Genomic DNA, 19,081 nt, shown 5'->3' with positions numbered 1-19,081 from the left:
GTTATTAAAAGTGTCTTAGGCGCTCTGCAGGAAAAGGAGTCGATTTTAGATGTGAAACAATCTTCAAATCCACCAACAGACCCACAGCCATTAGCAGTTTCAACTCAGCAAAGTCTTAATCACGTGCAAGGAGCCAAGATTAAATTTCTGTCTGTATTGTGCTGCTTTGCAGAAGTGCCATGACACTTATAATGTCATTGGAAATCCAATTAGGCACCATTCTGCAGACAATCTAACATTCAGGATCCAACACAGTGCAATACAGACCAGCAGGCAGAGGCAGGCAGAACTAGGATCAGTAAACCGGATTGTTCACAGCCTGACTCATCAGTCACTTCACCTCCCCAGGTGTATCAAGGCAGAAATTCATTATATTGCTCCTAACCTTCAGTCTTGCTCTCTAGCCCTGTGCTGGGAATCAAATAGCACAGAGGGATTTCCCAAATCCACAGGGAGATAGTACTTAGCTTCCTAACATGTTCCAGTTCTCATCCCTGACAGCTTGCACCAGGCAGGGCAGCCCTGGATGGTTCTCATGCCTGTACGCACAAGCGATGCACAGCAGCTTTCCCTGGCCTCCATCCCACAGGTGTTCCCACAGGACAGAGGATTCTGCGCTGTCAGCATGATATTCCTGCCAGTTCAGTTCACCTTCAGGGTTATCACATCATGTCAGTATTATGAAGATCCTGTATGTAAAACTAGAGAAAAGCAAGGCTTGCCCGCATGCAGGTTTCTACCCATGGCCCCACACCGATTCTCTCCTGCCAGAGCCACACCTGGCATAGCTTTGGAGGCAAAAAGTTTGATCTAGAGCAGAGATACACCAGCACAACACAACCAAGCTACATAAAGCACGTGAAGAGGAACTGAGAGGCATCAAGCCTGTGGGTTTGAAGGCATGGGTTGTATCAGAGCTGCCTTCCCACATGGAGAAACAGCAGATTAATCACCCTGCCTTAGCTATTACGAGGAGACAAACTCTGCTTCCAAGCCTAAACAAGCACAGAAAAGAGCTGTGTGATAAATGTAGAGGGGAAAAAAAACAGCCACGCTCTGACTTGTGGATAGGACCAGAGTGCATTTCTGTTGAGAGCTCCCTTCTGAGGATGGTTTGAATGACAGGAGGAAAGGCAGAAAAGCATCCTTTGGGGAAAGGGGAATGTACGCAGAGACCTGCAGGAAGGACAGTATTAAGCCATAATGTCTCACTGTTGGTCCTCATTGATTCTTCATGTGGTCTGAAGTTGACAGCTTTTTTCTCCTTTTCCCCCTGCCCTCCTATGCCTTTGCTGTGCAGCCACAGAGGTGGCTCAGGCAAATGGTCTGCAGCTTACAGGGAACACTGTCTGCTCCCTGCTCAGTTCAGTGCCCCTTTTCTTGGCTCCACCTCCCCTGGAGAGATGGCTTTTTCCATCCACTTTGCCAAGAGTGGTGGTTCTAAGACACAAACCTGCAGCACGTGCTGCAACTCCCACAGACTGCCTCCTGCGCATCAGAAGATGGCTGCGAACGGCACAGAACAGGCTCAGTACATCGGTCCCTTAATATGAGCTGCATTCTGACTTCCTCATGGACTCAGATACAGTGTTACTGCACACTGCTAAACAGCTGTCACACTCCACCCCAGACACAGCTGCATCTCACTGACAAGTTTTAAAATTCCTGTTTTAGCAAATCAGCAAACTGTTTTAGGAGGGAAAAATCCTAACATCATCACATGGCATTACTAATTTACTCAGCTAAATCAGCAACTGCCATGCGTGTTGGCTTTGGACCAGCAGTAGAGAAGACTGCTTCCATCTTATAGAAATTGGGGATGGTTTAGTAAAACTGCATCTGATCTCACGACTGTAAAGAGACTGCATTTTCATCAGCCATTCCCAAGTCAAACCAATGTCCAAGGAACAGAATGGTGAAATAGTTGGGCTACTAGCAGAGAAAGGAGACAGGAGAAAGGAGACGCTCCACCCCCTGTTATCGTTGATAAAGAGCCTCCTGGAGGACAGGGACTAGTCCCTGCCCAGAGGGGAGAGACTCAGCAGTGCCTGGGTGAGTCAGCAGTGACTGGGTGTGTCCCAGGGCGGGAGAGGCTGCAGTTGTTTGCAGCTCGTTGGGGAGGGTGCTGACTCCCTCCCAGTGCACAAGGCGAGGAAGGTGCCAAGGAGCTGTGAACCAGGGGTGGCACCAACAGGTATTTCCCAGTTCAGTGAAAGAACAATGGTATCTACCCGGTGGAAGAAGACCAAAATGGATGTGGGAACCCAGACAGAGCTCCCACAGAAGGAGGCGATGGTGCAGGTTGCGGGCTGCAGGGAATGCTACAGCGTCTCTGTGGTGTCAGGGGGCTGTGTGTGCTGTGAGCAAGTAGATGATCTGTTTGGCCGAGCGGCACAGCTGCAAAGCCAGGTTGAAAGGCTTCAAGCCGAAGTAGAAAGGCTTAGGAGCATTCGGGAGGCTGAAATGGAGATAGACTGGTGGAGCCAGGCTCTGCCCTCCCTGCAACAAAAATGGGAGCACCTGCCAGAGAGCTCCCAGGATCGAGGGACCCCTGTACTCTGCCCCTCTCAGGTGGAAAACGATAACCTAGAGGAGAAGAGTGAGTGGAGGCAAGTCTATGGCCGTGGCAAAAGGCGAGTGCCCTCCTTGCCTACCTTGCCTCCACAGGTGCCTCTGAGCAATAGATATGAAGCCCTAGTGGAATACAGCCGGTCCAATGGGGATGTGGTGGAGAGGCAACCTATATCAGAGGTCCCACCACAGCCAGAAAAACCTGACGGGTGTATAGCTACCTCCTCCACAAGGAAGAAAAGAAGAGTTTTAGTGGTTGGAGACTCCTTTCTAAAGGGATCTGAGGGCCCAATATGCAGAGCTGACCCCCATCACAGGGAGGTCTGCAGCCTGCCTGGAGCCCGAATCAGGGATATCACCAGGCAACTCCCCAACCTGGTGAAGGCCACAGACTACTACCCCCTGCTCATCTTCCAGACAGGTGGGGAAGAAGCTGCATCCCGTAGTCTGAGGGGGATGAAGAAAGACTACAAGGCCCTAGGACGGTTGGTGAAAGAGTCTGGGGCACAAGTTGTTTTCTCCTCCCTCCTTCCATTTTCAGGTGATGACGTGGGATGGAACAGTAGGATTCTCTCTATTAACGCCTGGCTACGAGACTGGTGCTACAGGCAGGGCTTTGGGTTCTTTGATAATGGCTGGTTTTATAAGGCAACAGGCGTGACAGTGATACATGGGAAAGGTTTATGTCGTAGGGGCAAAAGGGTTCTGGGACAGGAATTAGCAGGGCTCATTCGGAGAGCTTTAAACTAGATTCGAAGGGGGATGGGGTGGTAGCTGGGCTTGCACCACTGGGGCAACGCTCTAGTGTTGAGGTAGACCAGGAGGCCCCCCATCCCCCTGGGGTGAAGTCAGGGGGTGAATCTGGGATGAAATCGGTGTGCCCAGCTCGCTCCCTGAAATGCCTGTACACCAATGCACGCAGCATGGGGAATAAGCAGGAGGAGTTAGAAATCCGTGTTCGGTCGGGGGGCTATGATCTAGTGGCAATTACAGAGACTTGGTGGGACGCCTCGCATGACTGGAATGTGGTCATGGATGGCTATGTCCTGTTCAGGAAAGACAGGCCGCTAAGGAGAGGTGGTGGAGTTGCTCTTTATGTGAGTGAGCAGCTAGAATGTATTGAGTTCTGTCCAGAGGCAGATCAGGAGCGAGTTGAGAGTTTGTGGGTGCGAATTAAGGGGCAGGCTGGCAGGGGTGATACTGTTGTGGGTGTCTATTACAGGCCACTGGATCAGGATGAGGAGGGTGATGAGGCCTTCTACAGGCAGCTGAGAGCAGTCTCTCAATTACAGGGCCTGGTTGTTGTGGGGGATTTCAACTACCCTGATATTTGCTGGGAGGCCTACTCAGCCAGCCATCCTCAGTCCAGGAGGTTCCTCCAGTGCATTGATGATAACTTTCTGATGCAAATGGTGGATGAGCCAACTAGGAGAGGAGCGCTGCTGGATCTGATCCTCACTAACAAGGAGGGTCTGGTTGAAGAGGTGAAGGTTGAGGGCAGCCTTGGTTGTAGCGACCATGAGATGGTAGAGTTCAGGATCTCATGTGGCAGGAACAGAATAGCTAGCAGAATCACAACCCTGGACTTCAGGAGGGCCAACTTTGGCCTTTTCAAGCAATTGCTAGGGGAAATCCCATGGGACAGGGTACTAGAAGGTAAGGGGGCCCAAGATAGTTGGTTAGCGTTCAAGGACTGCTTCTTCCGAGCTCAAGATCAGAGCATCCCAACAAGTAGGAAGTCAAGGAAGGGGACCAAGAGACCTGCATGGTTGAACAGGGAACTGCTGGGCAAACTCAAGTGGAAGAAGGTGTACAGATCACGGAAGGAGGGGCTGGCCACTTGGGAGGAATATAAGTCTGTTGTCAGAGGATGTAGGGAGGCAACTAGGAAAGCTAAGGCCTCCTTGGAATTAAACCTTGCAAGAGAGGTCAAGGACAACAGAAAGGGCTTCTTCAAATACATTGCAGGTAAAGCCAACACTAGAGGCAATGTAGGCCCACTGATGAATGAGGTGGGGGTCCTGGAGACAGAGGATAAAAAGAAGGCAGAGTTACTGAATACCTTCTTTGCCTCTGTCTATACTGTTGGAGGCTGTCCTGAGGAGCCCTGGACCCCTGTGGCCTCAGAAGAAGTCAAGATAGAGGAGGAATCTGTCTTGGTTGATGAGGGCTGGGTCAGGGACCAATTAAGCAACGTGGACGTCCATAAATCCATGGGCCCTGATGGGATGCACCCGCGGGTGCTGAGGGAGCTGGCGGAAGTCATTGCTAGGCCACTCTCCATCATCTTTGCTAAGTCGTGGGCAACGGGAGAGGTGCCTGAGGACTGGAGGAAAGCAAATGTCACTCCAGTCTTCAAAAAGGGCAAGAAGGAGGACCTGGGTAACTATAGACCGGTCAGCCTCACCTCCATCCCTGGAAAGGTGATGGAGCAACTTGTCCTTGGTGCTGTCTCTAGGCACATCAAGGATAGGGGGATCATTAGGGGCACTCAGCATGGCTTCACCAACGGGAAGTCTTGCTCAACCAACTTGATAGCCTTTTATGAGGATGTTACCCGGTGGATAGATGATGGTAAAGCTGTGGATGTGGTCTATCTCGATTTCAGTAAAGTGTTTGACACGGTCTCCCACAGCATCCTTGCAGCTAAACTGGGGAAGTGTGGTCTGGATGATCGGGTAGTGAGGTGGATTGTAAACTGGCTGAAGGAAAGAAGCCAGAGAGTAGTGGTCAGCGGGACAGAGTCCAGTTGGAGGTCTGTGTCTAGCGGAGTTCCGCAAGGGTCGGTTCTGGGACCAGTTCTATTCAATATATTCATTAATGACTTGGATGAAGGATTAGAGTGTGCTGTCAGCAAGTTCGCTGATGACACAAAACTGGGAGGAGTGGCTGATGTGCCGGAAGGCTGCGCAGCCATTCAGAGAGACCTGGACAGGCTGGAGAGTTGGGCAGGGAGAAATTTAATGAAATATAATAAGGGCAAGTGTAGAGTCCTGCATCTGGGCAAGAACAACCCCATGTACCAGTACAAGTTGGGGACAGACCTGTTGGAGAGCAGCGTAGGGGAAAGGGACCTGGGGGTCCTAGTGGACAACAGGATGACCATGAGCCAGCAGTGTGCCCTTGTGGCCAAGAAGGCCAATGGCATCCTGGGGTGTATTAGAAGGGGTGTGGTCAGCAGGTCAAGAGAGGTTCTCCTCCCCCTCTACTCTGCCCTGGTGAGGCCGCATCTGGAGTATTGTGTCCAGTTCTGGGCCCCTCAGTTCAAGAAGGACAGGGAACTGCTAGAGAGAGTCCAGCGCAGAGCCACGAAGATGATTAAGGGAGTGGAACATCTCCCTTATGAGGAGAGGCTGAGGGAGCTGGGTCTCTTTAGCTTGGAGAAGAGGAGACTGAGGGGTGACCCCATTAATGTTTATAAATATGTAAAGGGCAAGTGTCAAGAGGATGGAGCCAGGCTCTTCTCAGTGACATCCCTTGACAGGACAAGGGGCAATGGGTGCAAGCTGGAGCACAGGAGGTTCCACTTAAATTTGAGGAAAAACTTCTTTACTGTAAGGGTGACTGAACACTGGAACAGGCTGCCCAGAGAGGTTGTGGAGTCTCCTTCTCTGGAGACATTCAAAACCCGCCTGGACGCGTTCCTGTGTGATATGGTCTAGGCAATCCTGCCCCGGCAGGGGGATTGGACTAGATGATCTTTCGAGGTCCCTTCCCAATCCCTAACATTCTGTGATTCTGTGATTCTGTGATAAGAAATAGCCAACTTTCAAACCTTGATAATGCAGGGGAACATTACAGATGCCACAACAGTGGAAAACTGAGGAGAGCAGGCCCAGGAGATGTAACACTGGGCCAACATCACATGCCTAGCACATGCACTCACACGCAGACAGGCACCTCTGATGAGCAGGACAGACCTGCTAAATGAAACATGGCAGCAAGCCAAGATTAAGTGAAACATGGCAAGAAACTGAGATTTTCTTTTCTCTTCCTTTTTAATTGATTAGAAAAAAGCAACAAACCACTGGCACCTGTCTGGAGATCACACAAGTGTTTCAGGTGTCCCTAGTAAGTGACATTTGAGAGTTTTTCAATCCAGTATCTCCAGTGACTACCACTTTCAGCACAAGAACCACAGACCCTTCAACACCTCCCTGGACACTCTTCTCAACAATTTCCCCAAGCAAGAACCTTTTATCACAGCCACAGTCCCATTCACCCACAAAAATTTTAAAATCACCATTGTTTTTGAAAGCAATAGCACCACCAACAACTTTCAAGGGTAAAACATGGAGTAGAAGGTGAGTAAATACAGTACTTGCTGTAAAATCTGATCCACCGAAGATTTTAAGGGGAGCTCTGAGCGAAGGGCAGAGCTGTTCATCTGCTTGATCCTTTTGTTACTAACTTCCATCTTTCTCCTCTGTTGACCAAAACTGAGGACACATGTTTTCTTTTCTTGGCCTCTTTAAACTAACACGATGTATGCTTTACACCCATCCACCCTGAAAGGAAAGAGCCAGTCCATTCCACATAACTTTTCCTTTCCTTTGAAGACTAGGCCAGTGTTGCATATTCATTACCACATCAAGAACACTTTGCCTGAGGCCTGCATTTCTTGGTGTGCTGTAATGAGTTCAGGACCCCAGCTGTCTGCCTGGGGACTGAGAACACTGATATTTAATACTAAATTATAAGGCAGAATATTTTATTTTACTTTTTTTTGCTGACATAGTGTATTTATAATGGTACACTCTACAGCCACAAAATAAAGATGGGGAGAGCACATCTTTCTGTTGGGCCAACACAGCCTCCAGGTTACCATGGTCTGGCCCTAGCTAGTTCAGTTTTTGGATGCCCGTCTCTGCTCTTAACGCATTGGATCTCCCCAATGTCACATCTCTCACTAGCATCCAATAATACACTAGAGCAAACTGCAACGTATTCCTAGCGTGTTTATAGAAGCCAACTTAGAGCCTACCATACTAACAGCTTTAACAAGCCCTACACAAAGCAGAGTAGCTAATAAAACCAAAGTGTTCTGCAGTTAATCCTTGGAAGTTTGCCACTGAGATCCCACCAACACCATTTCAGGAATAGTGGCTTCCTCAGGCTCAAACCCTGTTTTCATCTAATGAAACAGCCTAGATCCACATTCTGACAACACACCTCACAGCTTTATGATTCCTCTGGTTTCTCTAATGACAATCTACAAAACATGTACAGCATCAGATCTGGATTGAGAATTTTTTTTTAAAAGAACATCAGCATTCTGGAAGGAACAGCAGAGTAATTAGTATTTCTCTAAATAGCGCCAGATGTGTTTAAAAGCCACAAAGACAAACAGGAGGGAAAAACCTGCAGTTTGAATTAAAGCTAGTAAGAGCATAAACAATCCCCTCCAACAGCCACAAGCTGACAGACCCAAGTTCCTGCTAATTCTTTTTCCTCATCAAATTCGTCTTTCATATTTGCTTTCCTACTTGAAGTTACACAAGCATGCACCTCCTCAGAGTTAGTGTGCTGGAGTAGAACATGTTAAAGGTAAAAAAAGATAAGTCCAGTTTTCCTCCAGAAAAGCTCTAAGACACTCAGTGCCTCAATTACCAGGAAAACCATGAACCACCACTTTCTGCTATGCTACCTTACCTCATTGCAATGGGAGACAGATAGAGTCTTGTGTATCTCATGACAACTGCCTCAGCACCACAGGAACCACAGCCCTGTCCTTGAACATACTGCTTCGCCTTCTTTCTGCATGCTTATTTCCTGGAACTATGGCCAGTTTGGGTTGTTAATGGGCTGTCAGAGAAAGACATACACAGCTGAGCAACATCAGAAGGGGTCATAGTTCTTTTAGTCCCCTATGTGGAGATAAAAAAGAAAATAAAAGACAGAGAGGAAGAAGTCTTTCCTGTGACTACTTTTGATTCACATAATCTTGTCCCCACTCTGCTATATTAGCATATAGGATAGCTTCAAAAGATGTCCAACTGCAAAGCTCTGTTCGAACAAGCAAATGGCAGGATCAGAACATATTCATTCCTTCACCAGCAAGACACCACCAGTACGTAATGCTCTGACTGGTTCTCCGATTTCACCTACACCTTGACATGTATAGCAATGCTTTGAGTTCTGGAGCAGAACAGAAAATAAATGTCCTTCTGCTCAGGATACAGTTTCTGTTAGCTTTACTCCCTACTCCAGACTTTAGGATAATTCAGCTTAGCACCTAGACTAAACACAACCCTACTTCAGAAGGACAGAGAAGGGTTATAACCACACACTCCCCTAGCAAATCTAGCCCAAATTGGAAGCCATTACTAGATGGTCCCTGCAGATGTGACTTCAGCAGGGATAAGTGGGTAGGGTTGCAAGTTCATTGGTTTGGCAGTAATGGTGTCTGAAGAGGAGGACAGTTTGTAATAGATAGTGCAGTCTCTGAAGTTAAGATGCAGTTATCTGTTTTAGCCTTTCCAGTGCTTCGCTCCTCTTTTCACCATCAGTCCAGTGACTAAGAGCTGCCTGGAAAGAGGGAGAAAAAACTGCGCTTAAAGACAACTTTATCTGCTTTTTATTTATTTTCAAGACACCAGTATTACAATTTTTACACCAAGTAACAGGTTCGGTTCAGGGACTGCCCACAAGCAATGTCTGCAAAGAGGCCAGAGATAACAAAACATCACCTCTGAGGAAAGCCAGCATTTTCCTTCACATGATATACACAGCCAGCAATAACTTTCCATCTCCTGCCTGAAGCCAGCATATCCTCCTCCTAACAGGAAGGAATGGATTTCACAGAAGATTTCTCAGCCTTCTCAGCATAGATTTATTCCCCATTATGAAATGCAACCACAGAAGAGCCCGCACCAAATTACACCAGATCCCCAGAGCTCACACTGAAAAGAAGCACTGACACTTCATAGCCCATAATCACATGCCTCAGGGCTGTTCTTCAAATAGAGCTGGAGGTAATCTTTGAACATCTGCGGGTCAGTCATTGTAGCCTTGACAGCAGGGTCCTCCTTCATGGCCTCCATCCAGCATTGGAGCTTTGGGGTGTGACTCAAAGACCTACGGGAAAAGGAAAGAGACTGAGTAATGCAAATGGGAAACTTGGAGGGCATGAAGGAAGCAAAACAGCTTGAGCAGTTCTATTTTACTGCTTGTTTTGCTTTCTCCCTCCCAGTATAATGCTCAGCTCAGAGCAGGTGATGGAAATACATATCAGATCATAGAAGACAGACTAGCATTTGGAAAGTGGAAGAGTTCTTCCAGAGCTTGTGCACTCTGCAACACTGAGCAAAAACACAAGCGAGCACTTATTGTGCAAGATGCCAGAATGTTTTTGCTTAGTTATCCCTGCTGCAAAAGACAGCTTTTATTCATGATCTGCTCTGAGTTGAAGGCAGAGGCTTGTGCACCACTGCCTCCCTCTGGAATGCTTTATTAATGGTGATTCTTGAAGCAAATGCTGTGTGTGGTGGTTGAGTCCTCCTCCACAACCCTCTTCTCTCCTCTCTCCTGCATACCAAGACAAGCTGTGCAGTTTGTACTACCCTGCAATCAAGCAGCTCCAAACGTAGATGAAGTCTATTGAGGAAACTGAGGATTCAGTTAACAGACTAAATCCATAAACCCACTCAGACACATTTGAAAAAAAAACACTGTGTGGCAAATCAAAACCTTAACAGTGTAAATTGTTATTTTCATTCTCTTCTGGCAGATTGAGCCAAGTACTTTGCATTACAATTTCCAACCCCCAAGTTTAATTAATGGATAACTTCTCCAGGTAACTCCTAATCCTTACTCAGAAAGCATCTTTTCTTAACATACAATGGCTCAGATCCTCAGTCATTCAAATACCTTAATGAATCTACACCTATGCTCCTATATTGATTGTAGTATTTCCCCTTCCAATTGAGGACCACACAGAAGATAAAACAGGGCAACAACCCATCCATACAACCCTCATTTTACAGTGCCAGAAGTTTCAATGCTAACAATTCCCTGCATCCTAGTTCTTCAAGAATGGTTCAGGGACCAGGGTAAGACTAACTGTTCTGTATTCATCTTCCACTTTTAAGACTAACTGTTCTGTATTCATCTTCCACTTTTATCACCCACTTCCTCATACAAGTTGACTCTTCAGTCCTGTTTTAAACCAGCTATAAAGTAGTTTTCCTTTGATACCATTTTCCTACAAATTAATGCAATACCATGGTAACTGGAGCTGCTTAAGGATATAACAGACCAAGGCTTTATTTACATATTAAAAAACCACTATTACAACAGGGACAGATCTATTAGCTACAGCAAGGTAGGATACAGTTTACCCATCTCAAACAAAATCACTCTCCCTTGTCAACCTAGGATTTCCAAAGAGGAGCAGAAGACTGCATTTCAAGTCTGAGGTTCTGGACCAAGAAATTTGAACCTATGCCTCCATACCTCCATCCCTTTCAAATAAAGACCATTTTCATCTATGATGTTAGGGATGAAGAGAAAGTCCTGTAATTTGACCACTTCTTCCAGATCTGTCAAAAGTACTTGGTAGGAAAACAGACTTAGTAAAAGAAAGCTTGTTTACAGAAGATTCCTGAACAACTCCTCTCTCTTTTGAGAAGATGCTTCCCCCAAACTGCAACATAATACAAACTTTCTTCAGCAGCCCTCAAGCGTGGCCCATTGCTGCAGAGTGTATGCAAAGAATATTTATGCTGAGGCACTACAGTATACACTAGAAGCTAGGCAAGGTACTCACTCCTTCAGCTGGAATGATTCCAGACGTTCAAACCATGGCCAGATCATGTAGTCAAACATGGAGATTGAGTCCCCACCATAAAACACAGTGTTGCGCTTGGACAGAATCTGTGAGGGGTAAGAGATGATAATTGCCCTCAGAAGAAAAATTACCACAACAGAACACTACAGAACACTGCAGAGACGGGAACACAGCTCCCTCTGTTGGGTAGCAGCAAATTAAACGCAGAAGTGTTTCAAAACACTTCCCTTCCTGAGTATCTCTTGCAATAGGCTCTGTTCCTTCCTCCCATCCTCAGCTGACCTTCAGCTGCTGCTGCAAAATCCTTCAGGGTATAGCAAAATGGAGACACGGAAGGAGCAGCAAGTATTTCACATCATTAATAAAGCAGGAAGAAGGGTAATTCTTCCCTAATGTTTAATAGATCTGTATTTCGGGGAAGTGAAACACACATGGCTTCCCCCAAGAACTCATTTGTCATCTGTACCACTCCAGCATCAGCCTGATCAGACAGACAAGACTACCCTGAAAACAATTTTACTTTGGCAACTCAAGGGGATGGGGAAGCAGAATGCGCAGGACTGTTAGGAGAAGGAATGAGGTAGCTCAGCTGGAGGAGCATTGAGGCTCAACACAGGGGACACAAGGCTTGGCCTGTCGGGCCCGGACGGGGGAGGCCCCGGTGCTGTGTGTTCCTGGGCCATCGCGCTGGGCACGGGTCACGCTATGAGCCAGCCTCTTCTCCCAGGCAACTAGCGATAGGACAAGAGGACATAGCCTCAAGCTTCGCCAGGGGAGGTTCAGGTTAGACATTAGGAAGCATTTCTTCTCAGAAAGGGTCATTAGACACAGATCATGAAGTTGCTAGTCAAAGCCAGCTGAAGTTGCATTACACCACCAGCAGCAGAACATGGCCCAGGACTGGATTTCTGTAATGGACAGATTACATTCTGCTTCCCCTCACCCCAACAAAGATCAGCTCTTGAACAAAAAAGATTTTATATCAACCACTGGGGTATCTGCACTGATGTCAGCAGAGCTACAGCACAGATGCTCTTCAGTAGCTCTGACTCCTCAGTCCTTGCTCTTAGAACACGCTGCAAGGTCTCCTTACATTTAAAGCAGCACAAAGATATCCAAGACAACAGCAGTCAGCTAGAATTCAAAAAACTCCACACGTCCACACAGCCTTCATCATATAGATGAAGTTTGGTTTAGCTACTTGGAATTTACTCTAATGGTGCTGTTGTGCATCCTAGGCTGGGGGGAGTAAATTGAAAGATTGTTCATTGCTGTAACTACTGACTAAATAAGAAGAGATCTAGCTCCAAAGGCCAAAGCATGAAAGAAAAAAGGGATCATACAATGACTGGCAACCTGCTTGTTATCATGAAATACTCTTACCTCTTCAAGTTTGCCAAACTTTTCAGCAATCTCTGCTTTCAGTGCCGTGGTGTCCTGTCCATCTTTGACTGCCATAACATACTTGAAAACTATGGGTGTTATCTATACAAAGGAAAGTATAAAGTTTTCAATGTTCCTATTACAATAATACAAGCAAGTCACTCAGAGCTCAAAATGTTAAGTTAGATGTTAAGACACTAGATGCAAGTTAAATCTTAACGATTTAACTTTAAAGAGTTAAATAAAGTCCATTAATAAAAATCTTTTATACTTCAGAAAAGGTAAGCAAAGGCTTAAAGGAAAAATTAATGCAAATACGAATGAATTTTAGTCTTGTAATAAGAGAGCAATGAAAAGAAGGGCATGTTTCCCATTTGCACACACTACCAAAAAAGTAGCAAAAAAGGTAGCAAGGTGCAGAGTGGTCTTTTCCCAGTTACACATTTCTGAAATCCAAATGCACTTTTATTATCAACATTTAAGGTAATTTAAGAAAGAGATATGCAGCCCAGGATATGCAGGCTTCTACAAATCTGTGCATTTTCTAATTTGGTAATTGCCAGAGAAATTAGCACACAGTACCAGGAAGCTGCCCAGTGGCCAAGCTTAACTAAATTATATTCTTGAAAGCTCATAGACAAACATTTTTCTAAGATCTTGTCATTCATAAAACCAACATTCAGTGCACATTTCGTTTCTTGCAACACACTTCCCTGTAACACTCTTGCCATCACACCTATTCAGAAACTCCTGTTGTAGGTATATCCTCCCTTCTATCCCCCTTTTTGTCCCTATCTCTTTGCATCTTCCGTTGCTTCCTGTCCTCTGCTGCCTCATATCCAAGCTGACTTCTTTCACTTCCTAGACCCTTCAAAACACATGCTTGTACAGACAGGTTACTTCCAGTTGGCCACAGTGCCCACCTCCAACCCCTACTAAGGGCCAAAATCAGTCTCCTTATACACATCCCATATCTACAGCCACCTGCCATCTCTTGTCCGTGGTTGCAGGCGCTCTCAGTCAGGCACTCTTCACATTCCACATTCACACGGTACTTCCTACAGAAAGACTCGGATTAAAATACGGCAATTGTCACTGCCTAGGTCTCAAGCATTCGGCTGGTTTGGTCTACTAACCTATTGCAGGATGCTCAAAATCCTCCCTCAGTCACATACACTTTCACTAGCTTCGCTGTCTTCTTGCATGCACCCCCACACATAAATGCTGGGAGCAATTCAGACACACAGTGGTTTGTATGTGCTCACAGCAAGAGACCCCTAATAACTCCTCCGGTTATTTAAATGCTTTTCCCAGACACAAGATCTGCCTTAAAGGATGAAAGCAGCATTTGCAACAGAGCTGCAGTATTTGGTGCTATGGTAAAGTAAGAAACACAATCCCACCCTGATCACGCTGTACCTTTGAAAAGTGTTCCAACAGCATCTTCTGAAAAGCTCGCTCATATGGGTCCGAAGGCATCAACTTCTTCCCTGGAAATGCTTCATCCAAATATTCGCAAGTGATTGGGGACTCGTAGATCAGCTGGCCCTTACTGGTCTCCAGAACAGGAACCAGCCCATAGGGATTTTTCTCAAAGAACCAGTCAGGTTTGTTCTTCAGATTGATGTTGATTACCTCATGGCTAAAAGAGCGAAAGAAACAAGACTCAAACAGGGTTAGTTCCACTACAGTCCACTCCATACCACAGTGAAATGCAGCCATTACACCTCAACAACTACATTACTCAAGAGGCTGAATCCTCGTTCCCCTGTTCTGCCCAGTCTTCCCTGAAGACCTTTGCAGGACAAACCATTTGACAGATAGAAACACTGCCAGGGAGCACTTCCCTTTGCTGGAGAAAAAGAGCACTGACTTAAAACGTTAAACTAATAAAAGACAGATGAACAGTCTGCAAGCACACAACAGTGGCAGCCCTTACAGTCACGCTAAAAACAAAGGTCAAGCCCAGAATGCAGCACACACATGCTGGTTCAAGGGCATTCTAAGAAAGCAGCACTTGATTGCAAATAACCTACACTCCAATTAAGAAATGCAGCTGAACTTTAATCTGACCTTACACCAAAGAGCAAATCAGGAGAGTATCCTACCTACTTATCTTCCCCACCTATGGCCTCACATAGAACAGGTGTTTAGGGGAAAGGCAAATAGGTCCCGATAAAAAAAAGATACATAGGAAATATGTCTACGTTATATTAACACACTGTAAGCTATACGCTGTGTTATATGAGTGACCCTGGAAAATTCCTAGTAAGCCCAAAGGTCTGCTAAACACAGCTGAACCTTCAAAACAACCAAAAGGTTATCAGAAAGTGACTACCATGTTTAGGTAGCCATAAAACCCCTCCAAAATCACTACACTAAAACAAACCTCCCCGCTCCAAAATCGGTCCAAAGACACTAAATAAAGACAGAAGTAAACTGACCTGGAAGTTTTAGTGCACTTACTCTTTCGAAAAAAAAAGACTCAAGAAAAAACAAAACAAACAAACCCAACTCTCATCTTGCTCTCAGGAGAACTGAGTGGTAAGCATTCACTGTGCTAACAGGGACTCCCAGCCCACTGCTGGTTACAAGCCATTGTCAGGCCTGGCTCTTGGTGGGAATCAGAAAAAGGTGGAAAAACCTGTTACTTTGAAGCTGTAAACTGAGGGAAGCACTAGTCCCTATGTAAAAACACTGAAATGACATGGCTATCTTGAAAAAGAAACGAACACAAGTACTGAATTCCATTAACTTACTACAGCACAGGAATAAGAACACATTACAGGAACACAGAACATTTCCTTTTTTAAAAAGGCCACTCACTATTGTGTTTTGCTAAGCAGGAACATAACAGAAACACCAAATACTTTATCTCCCAGAATTTTCACTGCAGATTACACCAAAACCAAATGACATACATTAAGGCTCTACTCACATTTACCCAGGTCAAGCTTAAATGCCGTTATTGCAAACATTCAGGGTGATAGGTAAGGAAAAAAATAATAATAATTCAGCTTGGGTTCTTCCCTATGGATTTGAGCCTTTACATAACCGATTTCATACACAGCATACTTATTTCCCACTTCAGCACGACACCCCTGCCCCAAAACACCTTAAGAAGTTCAAGCTTTGTAACAAAATCACCCACAGAAACCTCTTTTCATTCCGTTCTTTCAGGGGTGTGCAATTAAGAGCCATTTAGCACGCTCAGGTAAGAAGGGAAGCTTGAACCGCCCCCCGCTCCGTGCAAGCCCTGACACACCGTCACGGGAGCGCGGGGTGTAGCGGCACCGGGGGCGGGGGACGACGGGGAGCGGAGCGGGGCAGCCGGCGGGGAGCCGCGCACCGCACCGGCCCGGCCCGCCGCGGAGGCCCCACCTGATGCCCTTGGCGCGGAGGACGAGGCGCGTTCTCTGGGCGAAGGGGCAGAAGCGCATGCTGTAGAGCCGGATCAGCCCCTCGGGCACAGGCCCCGGGGCCGCGCTGCCTGAGGAGAGAGAAGAGAACCGACCCGACCGTCACACCCGCTAACTCGCCTCACACGCACAGCCCCGGTCGAGGCGGTACGGGAGGGGATACGGCAGCCTGCCCTCTTCCCTGCCCGCCGGGGCTGCCCCTTACCCTTGCCCAGGCTGCGAGAGTGATCGCCCGCCATCGCGCTGTGCTGTGCTGTGCTCTGCCAGGCCGTGCCGTGCTGCGATGTTATCCCACCGCGCCGCCCCGCCCGCGGGGGCCGGCCGTGCGGAGGGCGGGAACCCCCGCCCCTCAGCGGACCGCTGCCGGGGTGCGCGGGCGGGTGTCAGGGCCGGCGTGCCGGCTCGCTTGCCGCCGCCAGGGCTGTCGGCGCCCTGCCTCGGGCGGTTGGCCCCCCACGGAGAGGGGAAAGCTGGGGTTTGGGTGGGGCCAGCGTCGCGCACCCCGGGGGTCCCTTTTTGAGCTGAATGTCCTCCCCACCGGGGATGCTGACCCTCTGGCTGGGACAGGCACTGTTAAGCTGTTCTCAATATTCTCTTCTTTATAACCACAGCATAACCCACCCCAGCTGGTACTCCCATTTAAATGGGAAACCTATGGCAAAACTCCACCCCATATGCCTGTTTTTTTCCAAGTGGTGTGAGGCACCAGGCCTCCCCCTGCCTCCCTCACTGCCTCCGCCCTGGACAGGGCCTCCAGGCCACGCCTTCTCCTGCTACCTCGGCACTGCATGGCCCTATTGCCCTTCAAAATCCGATCCCATCCCACCCTGAGAATGACAAGGAGGGTTTCTCTTTCCTGCAGCTATTCTGCTTCGTGATGAAAACCCAAGAGGAGACAACAGATAACCTAACAGCTAAGGGGGCGTAGCAAGTGTTAGATTTAATTTAAATACTCCCTTGCAACCCTGGAGGGATTCATGCTTGCTTCTGCAAACATGACCTGTGGAAGCATCAGTATGTGTATAGAGCAAAAGAAAGAACAGACCAAAGTCCTCTCCATCCCTTTTGTCCCCTCTTCAGTTGAGGTGAGAGCACGAGGGCCTTCCTTGTACCAGCTTTTCCTGGAGTATAATAGTGGAAATGATTGAGCTTTCCTCTTAATGCATTTCATGTAGTGTCCGAGTTGATCTGTGGCCCCAGAAGTTAAATGCTTCCCTCCTTGGGGCTCCACACACTTCCACCCAACCTTCAGGTCAGAGCTGTATGTTATTAGGAAATGGCATGTTTGTAGGCACCAGAGGGCTGGGGCAGCCGTAGCTAAAGGGAGGGATGGTCCTGGCCCTCCTGGCAATGGACGTGTCTTGGTCAAACACCCAAGGCTAATAGAGGAACCAGAGCTTCTCCCATCTCCTCAGTAGATCCATGCTTGCACAGCAGGGAAGTTTTGCCTGTTGATGACTTTTGGCTTGGTTTTGTCACTGGAGTTGGGCCTCAGGCACCATGACACAAAGACCAATGTTTTCCATAGTGATTTGTCCTCCAGGCAAACACTGAGATGGCCACCAATAAAGTGACCGTGCACCTGACACCATTATCCATTTGAATAGAACAACAATATGATTTTTTTGTTAAGTCATTGCTGTTTGATTATGTAATTAATAAGCAGCTCAGCAGTGGAAAGGGAGTGGTAATTTGTTGCACAAGCCTGCCGTGCCCTAGGCAAACAGAAGCTATAAGTAAGATACAAAATAATTTCTCCTACCATTAAAAAACTGTGTTAGAAGACATATTTCTTATTCCTCCGAGTGCTTGCCCTTAGGAAAGATTCAGCAACCTTTTGGGTCACAAAAAAAAGATAAATTTCATTTGAAGTTTGTTTTAGGAATTAAGAAGAACGCAGGCAGTCTGTTATCTCACAGCCCAGAGATAAGCTTGTAGGAGCCCAAAGCAGCACCACAAAATCCACACACTACAATGGCCCCTCAAAGGCACCATGGGAAAAAAGACCCATTTCCTCACCGTCTTGGTTTTGCACAGCATGCAGAGCACCTGTGGAGACAGGAGATAAGGTACAGGCTTGTCCTGCTGCCTCTGGGAAGGAGTGCCACCCTCCATCGTTGCTTCATGGTGCTGTGAGTGCATAGCAGTATCACAAAACTGCACGCTGCCACTGTACTGATAAGTAATAACAAGCTAATGCACACAAGTGAGACACTATGACATTTCTCCCTTTAGGAAAGGGAAAAGGAGATGTCATCGCTAATTCTGCTTTTAAAATACTTGGAGGTTCTTGCTGTGTTACCATGCTAAAAGCCATAAGTATATACAGAGATCATAGTTGTACTTTCTCTTCTTTCCAGTGGCCAGCTTCTCCTCAGCTCTCTTTGAAGCTTCAGGAGCAGCATCTTACACCTCCTAAAAAAAACCCTGCCCCAGGTGCAGGGCTTCATAAAAGGAAAAACAAGAGAAGCGATGGGAGAACAGGCACAGCTGCCTCACAAAGCAAAAGGCCAAACGCCGCTGGAAGCGGACCCACAGGGTAGCTGAGGGAAGGCACCCACGGCCGCTCCCCCAAGGCTGGCTCAGTTCTACGCCCAACAAAGCTGCCTGGTTCTAGTCACAGCAGCGGTGATCACCCAGGCCGCGGGTATCAGCGCCTCACGGGCGGATTCCGCACGTACACCCCTCCCGCCCCAGAGAAGAGCCTCTACCTGCTCCCTCCTCTGCTGGCCCTTTAAATACCTTCCCGCGCTCATTGGTTGGTTGCCGCACGGGCGCGGGCCAATCAGGTGCCTGCTTTAAGCCTGGCGGGAGGCGGTGTGTATTATACCAGAAGCCGTTCTTGTTCCTAAGAGACGGTGTAAACAGGCCGGGGGCGACGGGCCGGGGCCGCGGCCGGGGGCGGGGTGCGGTGCGGTGC

The 19,081-nt window shown here is 47.5% G+C and overlaps 1 protein-coding gene across 1 annotated transcript; it reads right to left on the bottom strand.

Annotated features, from left to right (window-relative positions):
- Positions 1-9,130: 9,130 nt before the first annotated feature.
- Positions 9,131-16,474, bottom strand: LOC137662601 (glutathione S-transferase omega-1-like). Its single transcript, XM_068399158.1, has 6 exons — positions 16,367-16,474; positions 16,124-16,232; positions 14,162-14,384; positions 12,743-12,844; positions 11,339-11,445; positions 9,131-9,648 (listed from the first exon to the last, which is right to left on the bottom strand). Exons 1-6 carry the CDS (start codon positions 16,398-16,400, stop codon positions 9,495-9,497), a joined length of 729 nt encoding a protein of 242 aa, XP_068255259.1. The 5' UTR covers positions 16,401-16,474; the 3' UTR covers positions 9,131-9,494.
- Positions 16,475-19,081: the final 2,607 nt, after the last annotated feature.

Source organism: Nyctibius grandis, chromosome 4, assembly GCF_013368605.1.
Source record: "Nyctibius grandis isolate bNycGra1 chromosome 4, bNycGra1.pri, whole genome shotgun sequence".
Classification (NCBI taxonomy): Eukaryota; Metazoa; Chordata; class Aves; order Nyctibiiformes; family Nyctibiidae; genus Nyctibius; species Nyctibius grandis.
Note: the sequence above shows the minus strand (reverse complement) of the source record. Positions and strands in the feature narration are given on the sequence as shown.

Coding starts and splice junctions, on each gene's coding strand:
- LOC137662601 (XM_068399158.1), bottom strand. CDS start 16,400: ATGGCGGGCGATCACTCTCGCAGCCTGGGCAAGG. Junction 16,233..16,366: donor CTCTCGCAGCCTGGGCAAGG/GTAAGGGGCAGC, acceptor CTCTCTCCTCAG/GCAGCGCGGCCCCGGGGCCT. Junction 12,845..14,161: donor TGTTGGAACACTTTTCAAAG/GTACAGCGTGAT, acceptor TCCTTTGTATAG/ATAACACCCATAGTTTTCAA.